The sequence below is a fragment of the Ammodytes marinus genome (assembly GCF_949987685.1).
Source record: "Ammodytes marinus genome assembly, chromosome: 3".
In the NCBI taxonomy this organism is placed as follows: domain Eukaryota; kingdom Metazoa; phylum Chordata; class Actinopteri; order Uranoscopiformes; family Ammodytidae; genus Ammodytes; species Ammodytes marinus.
In genome coordinates, this window is record NC_137232.1 from 7,803,806 (window position 1) to 7,814,230 (window position 10,425).

Here is a 10,425-nt window from a genome sequence, read left to right on the forward strand (position 1 = left end):
AATATGTGTATTGAAAGCATTATCCCTTCTCAGTGCAAGTCCAATGCAAAGGGTGTATGTTAACATAGACACTTCTACCATAACATAGACGCCATGTTCACATTATAAAACTTTGTATTTGAAATACATGGTATGGTGATATATCCCCACTCTTTCAGTTGCCCAGAATGATCAAACTGATATACCCAAAAATCAAAGACAATTCAGAGGTGTATTTCAAAGTCATTATTTAATAAGACAATGTACAAAAATATCAGCTGATACAGCAGGCGTAGCATTGTGGGAAGTGGTAGATGAAAACTGGTCGGTCATTTGCAATAGCCTACTATTACCATATCTTCATCCTTGTTGAAGGAAAGAACAAATTGACTCTGGCACATGATCAACCCTGATTCGTTTAATATTTTACCTCCAAAGGCAATGCATTGGTCACTTTCATAATTACTATTTCCACTTAGGACTACAAACATTCAGTTGTACTGCTTCTAACTGCAGTGGGGAGTTCTAAGCATGGCGAGCTCTGTAATAGCCACCAGTGCAAGCATTTACATATCTAGTGTTATTGGCAAGTGTCAATATCAAGAAGTAGGGGGGAGGGGGGGGGGCACTTGTTAGAAAGTTACTAAACTCTAAAGCAGAAAAAGGCTTTACGATGAAAGAGGAGTTGTAGTGGATCGATTTAAGCTTACAGGCTCTAGGGAAGGTGTCAGGGGCGGAAGTGGTCAGTGATTTTTTTTACATGATCTGTCTGGCTCTTCCGTAGCTCATGCCCTCCTGGCTGGCTCCCTTATTGGTTCCCATCTGTAGGCCAATCACGTTCTTTCCTGCCTTGATCTGGTCATCGCTGAAGTCTCTCTTGTTCTCCTGTGCTTTCCTGCAAAGCATCATTGCAAATGTGACCGAGTGAATGGAACGTTACCCCAGTGCTATGTGAATACTTATTGTCATCGGAGTGGGATACATGCAGCAGTTTCCTTTTCATGACTCACTTGAAGAACCAGCTGGGGTCTCCATTGTATGTGCCTTCGTCCTTGGTGAGGGCCAAGCTGCCCAGAGCTGATAGGGTCCTCTGCACTGCCGCCAGGTCCTTACCTGTCCCCACACACACACACACATACAGCTCGAGTTATCAACCCTATTATGATTCATATTATGGTGTTTCCATACCCGTGCATTGTGCACTGTGTCATGTGTCATGGAAAATGTATGTTTTCCTATACCACACAAAATGTGTTGTGCCTAATCCCAAGTTAAAGGCCATCTATTATGCAAACATTTAAACTTTAAAACTTTGCATTTCAGACAGAGGGTGAAGAGAGGTGTTTCAGCAATGACATTGTAAGACATATGAAGGGTTCTCTGGACACTACACCATGAAAACAGGTTCTAGTTAGAAACCCATGTTACAATTTCCAACGTGAAAAAGAGTAGCTACAATATTTGAATTTTAAGTCTGGTGATCCATCATTAATTGTAGGATGCCAATGAGGAAGTGAAGAGCCCTCTGACCTTCCCAGAGGTCCACGGTCTGGAACATATCAGTCTTGGTGACTCCGTACTTCTCTGCAGCGTTGAGGAACTGTGAGATCTGCTCCATCTGTTTGAAGGCCATGGTGGAGCTGGCGATCTTCTTGACGGGTTTGTCTGTGGTGAACAGGCTGTTGATCAGCTCACTCAGGATCTGGAGGAGACACAGAGGGAGTGACAGAGAAGAACGGTAAGACAGAAAGAAGACCATCAAACTTAGGACATCATAACATCTAGAAGACAAAAAAGAAACAAGTAACGAAAGAGACGCATTGTGCTCACACATCCGTCTTTCAGCCAGGACTGGAAGCCCATCTTGCCGGCCTCTGGCTTCCCCACTCCAGAGCCACACTGACGGCAGATCCACTCCACCAGGATCAGCTCCAGCTCAGCGTCGTACTTGCTGTCGATCTTATCCTGGACCTGCCGGCTCATGCCGAAGGCGGGACCTTTGTTAGCCATGCCGACGCCCTGAGAGGTGATGGGATGGATGGAGGGATGGAGGAAAGCAGGGAGGGGTGGAGAGAGAAGATGAAGAAGAAGAGCGATGCAATGAAGCAGAGGAGAGAGAGACAAAGAAAATATGTTAAGGAGGATTATTAAAGGTAAGATATCTGAGGGAGATTCGTGATAAGCCTATGGGTTTTCACAGGTATCTTCCTTCCATCTTGACAATGTATGGCATTGTGTACTGTTTTCTTCAGCGTGAGTGTTACTTTAAGCTCTAGATAGTTGTTTTCACTTGACATAAACAATAGCTAGCATCCACATCACATTGCACTCAAACTTGAATGTAACCTGTATGCACAAACATGCATGGGTGAGCGATTCATCTCGATGAAGGCAAATTTACTTTATGTTAACACATACAGAAACTTCTACCATTTATATACACCATATCATTTATCACACCAATACATACATTAAGAACAAGCAGGTCAAAAGCGTGTATATAAGCGTATAAATGCCAAGCATTTCATTTTTACACCTTTCCCAGTGTGGCATGTAGCCTTTTAGCATTGTGTCTCCTTTTGCACACCATTCAGCCCCATCAGGACCTGTGTCCCAGGCAAAGTGGTGCACAAGGGGAGCTCTATGAGCCAGCTGATTTTTTTGCATAGTTTTGCCTTTTAAACACACACACTCTCTCCCTCCTGGTCTCTGTCAACACATAGCCTGTAGGATTGCCAGCAATGTTTTTTGTCTTATGCTTCTGAATTGCCTTTTGGGCCAACAGCCAACAGCAAAACCCATATCAGTGTGCTGTCTGCACCATCCAACCTTGGTAGTCATCTTGATGTGAGGTCACTTCAACGTCCTGTTCCTGTTGAGGTTCAAAATGTCAGTTGTTAATGGTTAGACCCAGGAGTTGACTGGAGGAGGCTCAATCTCTGGAACAGGCCGCGGGAATGTCGTCACCGTGGACAACAATAAACTTCTGTTATGAACAATGCCCATCCCCTTCTGTGTATTGTTGAGAGCGTGGAGTCTTTTCCTGTAATCACTGGATTTTTCCAATTGGCCTTGACTGAACTGACGTATGCATTGTCTTACATCTGTCACAACATATAGTCAAAATCTGATGATACACAAAGATTATTAGTATGTATGTTAGCTAATATTCAAAAAAGTTTACATTATCACTTTGCTTCCCTTCCTTGCTAATACTTTCCACCCTATCCGTCTGCAGCTCCCCTGATGGCACCCGTAGAACTGTTAGATGCAATGGTTTCATCAGAAAGCAAAAACTTAAATCTGGAATGTGGCATTTTAAACAAGGTGTGACTACAACACTGGCCTATCATCGCATTTAAAATGGACATGTTAGCTGTCTGTTAGCACTAAGTGGTGTTTTTACGGCTTATTTACATTTGGTTTATTCTCCACTTCTGAAGCTGAAAATGTGATATGGCTGAGAACGAACCAAAGTAATAAAGTTTCTGGATGTAAAACAATAAAAAGTTATTTTTCTTCTTCGTGGTAATCTTACATAAGGTATTATAGTACATGTTCCAACACTGCGAAAAGATGTACTGCAAGTCTGGATGGGAGTTTTTTTTCCGTGCCAATTGCATTAATGGCCTGCTGCCCAGAGCGTCCGCAGAGTGTCATCACCAACCATGTTTAATATTCTTTGCATTCTCTGTGGTGCTTTTCCAGACGGCAAGAAACCAAAGACATATGCTGGGCAACACGCTCACTTACATACGACCACACGTTCACAGACAAAGTAGTGTATCTTCATCTCCATCTGCCTCACACACGCACACACACACACACACACACACACACACACACACACACACACACACACACACACACACACACACACACACACGCACACACACACATGTACGCACCCCTTGTTATTTTTACTGACATGCGTCATTATATAGTTATTATTACAGAGTAATGTTTGTCTGGTATGCCGTTAACTTTTTTCCCCACTGGCCTCTGGTTCTTAGCCTCATAAACTACTCTCTGGACCACAATTGCAAATCAAACACACACACACACACACACACACACACACACACACACACACACACACACACACACACACACACACACACACACACACACACACACACACACAAAACGCTCTTTGTAGGAAAAGAAATAGAAACTATGTTCCCCACATTGTGCACTCAATGCCTTCTCTCCTCTTGTGCAGAGAAGAGAAGAAAAAGAGGGGGGGCAGTACCATTTCTCCCATAAGTTCTGTCTTGTATCAGTCTGTTTGTGTGTATTGCTTGACAACCATGTAGAAATCACATCATATCTTGGGAAGGTTAAAAGAGCCTTTAAGGCCGTGCTCTCTCTATTTCTGCTATTTACGTGCATCCAGGGAGCTGCTGTTATGCTTGGGCCCCGGCCCAGGTCCAATAACTCAGGATTATCTGCTAAACAAGCTTCTGTGCTGCTGTCTGGCTGCTTCTCCCTAAGCATTCAAGGCTGTGTTCACATAACATACTGAATTACATTAAAAAAAAACACTTTTAGAAAGTCTAATATATTTTTATTTAAAGAAATAAAACATTAAGCATGAGCTATACTCTCTATTGTAGGATCAGGCAAGGGGGACACTACAATGAAGTCTGCAACTTTTCAAGCCATTACTTGTTATACAAGTACTAAAAGTAGCTACTGCTGGCATTTGTTGTTCAAAACCCACCTCTGCTGCTGGCACTGCTATTCACACAACTTTTATTACTGCATCAACAACAGCCAAAGCTACAATCCAATCAAACTGTGCACGCATAGAATCTGTTTCTGCAACTTTAACGACACTGCTAGTCCTTACATGTGCTACTACTGCCATTTTATTTCCTTACCCCTGCTGATAGTCATTCTCAACTCTCCATATGCGAAGTGTGTTACTATGTTAGACATACAATGTATCCAGAAATGTTAGATTCAATAAAAAAGTAAGTAAGCAATACCGTTAAAGTAATACGTTTGAATATGGATTATGAATCAATGAAGGAAAAAATGTACCTAGTCCAAAGGGAACATATGAATATATAAAAAAAATTCAAAGGACAAGAAAAAGGAAAACTCAAAATGTCTTCTTTCAAAAGTCTCGCTAATGTGACTTCATCCATCCCTCCCTCCCTCCCTCCATCCCTCCCTCCCTCCAACCCTGCTCTCAGCTGTGTTTTCCCTGCTCTGTTTCTCTATTACCATGGTAAATCCGCCTAATGCCCCAACAGGAAACCGGCGTGAGGGCTGTGGTGAACTGTGGCATCCCGAGAGAGGACATGCCGTCATGCATCTCCCTCTGCAGCTAACCGCCATATAATGCTTTGGTATGAGCCGGGGATAGTCACTGTAATAGTGTGATCCTTCTGGTGAAGATTTTTCAGAGGTAGGGAGTAACTTATTTCACAGCAACAACGTACAGTATGTTACTTAAGGTACAGCTGGGCAGTGTTGATGTCATTGGGGTCATCTTCCAGCCAGCTGATGGACTGTGGATTAACTTGAATCTTCCCAGTCAGAGCTCTTTTGTTACATGGCTGTGGTTTATAATGCCAGAGCCATAGAAATCTGCAGCGCTCCTTATGACTTTAGCCAGACTTTTTCTGAGCACTTAAGTATGTTCTGAGATGGCTGCCAAGACCCCATCATGGTTGTGATTGTTCTCACAATCTTTACTGCTGCTGCGTGTCTGAGCCCATTTACTGCTACTTCTGATTCAGACATGTGGATTGTGCTTGTCTGACTGGACTAAGTGCTGGAGCCCCTGCCCTGGTACACGGATGTGGTTAGTTCCTGGCACTACATAAACTAAACAAGGATTGGCAGTGGAGATAGTGTTATCTGCCCCCCCCCCCGGTGCTGTTGCTCGGAAACCACGCTGGTACTTCCCTTCTGTTATGGCTGGCCTGGTTTCACTGGAATTTCGTAAATGATTAAGTCCAGGCATCACAGCAGGCTTGTTTTAGATAGATATGTCTTCGATTAAAAGACACCCATGTTCCTAAAAGGCAAATTAAGTGTGTGGAGAGAATCTATTTCTGCACCTCTGCTCTGTTTCAATGTATCTCTGCCTTTCTGGAAAATATGTTCATACCTGCTGGTCCGTCTGTCAGCTTTTCCTCCCTCATTAGGAAGTGTGGCTACCTTTCATGCCTGGGTGTGAGTTCACGGGGCATTGCAAGGCCCATGTATGGCAGTGTGGATCATTTGCTTGTGCAAATAAAAGTATGTGCACTGACAGAGATATGCTACTGTGTTTAGCTCTCCTCTCCTCAACTCACAAGGAAAACATATGAACCCTCAAGTAACACCTGGATCATATCAGGGATGAAGAATTGTGTCGTTGTGGAAACCCCAATAAAAAAAACAGGCCCCATATCAAAAACTAGAAGTAGACCGATTCATCACGCAGATTAATGGCATTTTGAGATATTAACATCGGCTGATACCTGCGCTCATGAGGCCGATTAAAAGAACTAGATGAATAATGTGTGCAAACACTGCAGGCAGCCTTATCAGAGTGCCTGTTGTGGAACAATGTTAGCCCTTTTAAAAACTTTAACCCAAATATTTTCCTTATATTTTTTTCTATTTCAATGATTACAGACAGATCCCTTATGGCAATATTTTGCAGAGCCAACACCAGGGGAGGCCAAGTGCATTTGACAATTCACATTTCTTCTCATATTCTATTTAATAAAAACAAAAACAAAAAAAATCACCACCAACATCACGATATCGGCATTATATAACCTTCTCTCGAAATATCGGCATCTGCCTTTGAAACCCCATATCATTTGACAAAGACAGCTTTTTTAACAGATGATTGTAATACTCCACCGGTGAATGATACCTGATCGATCACATGTAAATATTCTTACAGATATACAGTAAACACCAATGTAGAAATTCAAGATAGCAGATATGATACCCATAGAGTCTCCTGCAAAAACTTTAGGACACTTCAAACTTAATAATGTTAAACATCCTTGCATATTCTACACATATTGGATGACCATATTTTAAGTCACTGTCAGAGTGTATGTGTGCAGACTTTTTACAAAACTTCTGTTTGAGGCCTCAGAACTATACGATCACATCTTGACAAGCCATCTGCCACTTTTTTCCTACTCGTCTAGCTAAATCCAGTTCAAGAGCAACACACTGTATGGAAGAATAGAAGAAAAGTATACTTACTGCGTGAAGGAATAGGTCAGTTCTCTGCTGGCTACTAGTGCGGCGTGCGGGGCGAGTGAGGATGCTTGACTGAGTGTTTGTATATGCTTAGCAGGGACCTCCCTCTGAAAAACGCTGGCTTAAAAGGAGCAGATGAGGCAGGATGACTTCACTAGTCTACAGAGAGAGAGAGGGAGGGAGGGAGGGAGGGAGGGAGGGAGGGAGAGAGAGAAGAAAAAGAGGGAGGGATATGGAGAAATAGGAGGGAGAGAAGGGAAAGAGAGAAAAAAAGGAAACCGCATCCTTAAAAGGGCAATGGCCTTTCAGCAGCTCCCTCTCTCCCTGTCTGCGCGTCTCTTCCCCCTCACGTCCAGTTAAAAAGCCCGGCCTTATTTGGGTAGAGCTGTTCCATGAAAAGACAGCAAGCCAGCAAGCGTTGGTTTGGTCAGCAGAAATTCTCCAAATAGTTTCACCACATCCCTACTCATGGAGGATGGTGAGGGAGAGGATGAGGATGAGGGAGAGAGAGAGGGAGAAAGGGAGGAGTAGGGATGGAGAGAGAAGAGAAATAGAGAGCGGGACAGTGGTTGTGGAAGGTGTTGGTCCTGTCACATTGTGAAGGGAAGACACAACGTTCAAAACATATACTTATTTCTATGTTCGTACACAATGAGGAGGGACGGGGGATGATCTTGACTAAATAGAATACTCCATTTATGTCCTGGGTCGCACCCGGTTCTGATCTTTCACACAGGAGGAAAATCATCTCCTGCAAATCATTACCAGGGAAGTAAGTATTTTTGTGGAAGGCGTGTGTGTGTGTGTGTGTGTGTGTGTGTGTGTGTGTGTGTGTGTGTGTGTGTGTGTGTGTGTGTGTGTGTGTGTGTGTGTGTGTGTGTGTGTGTGTGTGTTTGTGTGTCATGTATACCCCGCCTGTCATGGTCTGTTCCACCTCTCCAGCCATTCTTACCTGCCTGTATAGTCTCCACACCTGGCCATCCCCCGCCTCATGCATGCCCTTCTCACAGAGATAGGACTCCAGTCAACTCAAGTCACTGTGAAGTAACATTTAAAAAAACAAACTGCTGAATATAAGACCTGTCGATAGAAGATTTGTGACCGCCAGACTCCAACTTCAAACTTGATTGGTCATTCTAGGACTCATTTGGATCAGCGAGTGTCTGTCATTGGGGCTGATGTTAAATGACATTAGCCAGATAGAATCTGTTCACAGCTAACGTTAGTTAGCTTTCTAACTAATGTTACAATAATTATATAAATGAGCAAGTATGACGGGCTACTTATGTCTTATCTATTTCTAAAGACCCCATATTACAGGTAAGAGTGCTGTATCCCCAGTGACTTGACTCAGGCTAATGGGCATAAGCAGGGCCGCCGCTCCCTATACGCAGGGTACGCAGAATGCGTAGGGCACCAAGTTCCTGGGGGGCCCCCCAAATTTTTTTTTTTATAATTTATTTATTTATTTATTTTTAATGAAAAAGGAAAAATATGTGATCCGGGGGCCCCCCAACATTGAGGTTTTTTAAAAAACTTCATGATGATCATTACATTACAAAACATATATAAATTAGTTATGAACATGCCCATTGTTGTTTTGTCTTAATTGTGCAACCTATCCAGGGGTGGATTACTGCACAGGCATACCAGGCACAGGCCCAGGGGCCCAAGGGCTCAGGGGGGCCCTTAGCCAGAGATACTGATAGTAACTTTTCATGTTGCATAGTCCAAGAGCTCTGTCACTGATGTCAATAACAGGGTCAATAACAGGGTCCAAAAAGGAATAGCCTAAATATAAGTATACTCATCAGAATGTAACAAGATAGAAATCATCATGGGCCCCTCAACTAGTAGGGGAGAAATACAAAGGCAAGTTAAAAACAACAGCATTACTAGCTCTGTGTAAAGCTGGGAACACACCGCACTGGCCGCGCGGCGAGATTACATACAAAGTCAATGTACTAGCGCGTGGCCGCGCCTCATGAGAGGCGCGTGAATCGGGAGCGCGGCCATTAGTGGCGCATAGAAATTGTGTCATCGAAGGAGCGTGAATCGAAGGCTTGTGCGGCGAGCACGGCGCCGCAGAAAAAGATGACATTTTTCATCTTTTTCTGCAGCGCCGCCGGGCACCGCGCCTCCACAGCCAATCAGCGTTGAGATTGCCCGGTGGCGGTGGTCTGCAAGACGAGGTGGGCGTGTGGAGTGAGGACATCGGGCTTCCAATACATTCTGCAAATATGTGTAGGCTATTTTGCATCTGTTTAGCTGTTGGTTGTACTTTAGCCAAGGTAGCGCCGGTTAGCATAGTGAAACTCACCAAGCTGTGTGCTGTTCCTGAGGATAATATACCCAAACTTGACGGCGGTGTCCGTGTGGAATTCCAATATAGTGCAGCGAAGAACCGGTGTTGTCCTCCGTCAGCCGGCACACTTTCACTTTCAGGTAGGCTGATGTTTGCCTTTATTTTAGCCGCTGAGCACACACTGCTGTTGTTAATGTGTTTAGTATGTTGCTGAATTGCTGTTAATGTGTGTGTATTTGCGATCGGGGTGCGTGTTCAGGCTGTTTTAATGATATTTGTGACAAGACTGCCGCTGGTTACACAGTGAACCTACATCTGTATTTTTTGGCACAGCTGGACCATGTTATTGTTGTTGTTGCACCGTAAGTGTGACGGGTCTGATCTCGGCGTCGGCGTCAGGAATATATGGCCCAATATGATCAAGCGGCGAGCCTCCTGCTGTCACGCGGCCAACCGCTGCCTACGATGAGGCTGCGGTTGGCCGCGGCGGCGACTGCGGTGAACATGGCCCAATATGACCAAGCGGCGAACCTCCTGCATTCACGCGGCCAACCGCCGCAGGCGGCCAATGCGGTGTGTTCCCAGCTTAAGGGGCTCCATGAGGGGCCTTGAAGGCCCCCTCACACATACACAAATAAGCTTTCTATGTGTGAATTCTAAATTGTTCATAAAAAGTACTATCCACCCTTTATCTGTTGAAATGGGCCCCTCCATCATAGAACATGGATCTGCAGACCAATCTACTGTACTGTTTTTACAGTTGAAGAGTAAGGAGTGCTGCCTGTTTAAGAAAAATCTGAAAAATAATGTTCCCTCTGCATCTCAGGAGTTGATATAGCCTCTGAAATTTCCTCTCAAAGTGCACCAGATTGATGCATTTTACTTTAAAGGGGCACTGTGTAATATGAGATCATCAA

At 44.0% G+C, this 10,425-nt stretch overlaps 1 protein-coding gene across 1 annotated transcript; it reads right to left on the reverse strand.

Annotated features, from left to right (window-relative positions):
- Window positions 1-210: 210 nt before the first annotated feature.
- On the reverse strand, window positions 211-7,367 carry tagln (transgelin). The gene is made up of 5 exons (XM_080054098.1): window positions 7,207-7,367; window positions 1,810-1,998; window positions 1,510-1,681; window positions 990-1,092; window positions 211-874 (listed from the first exon to the last, which is right to left on the reverse strand). Exons 2-5 carry the CDS (start codon window positions 1,987-1,989, stop codon window positions 736-738), a joined length of 594 nt encoding a protein of 197 aa, XP_079910224.1. The 5' UTR covers window positions 1,990-1,998; window positions 7,207-7,367; the 3' UTR covers window positions 211-735.
- Window positions 7,368-10,425: the final 3,058 nt, after the last annotated feature.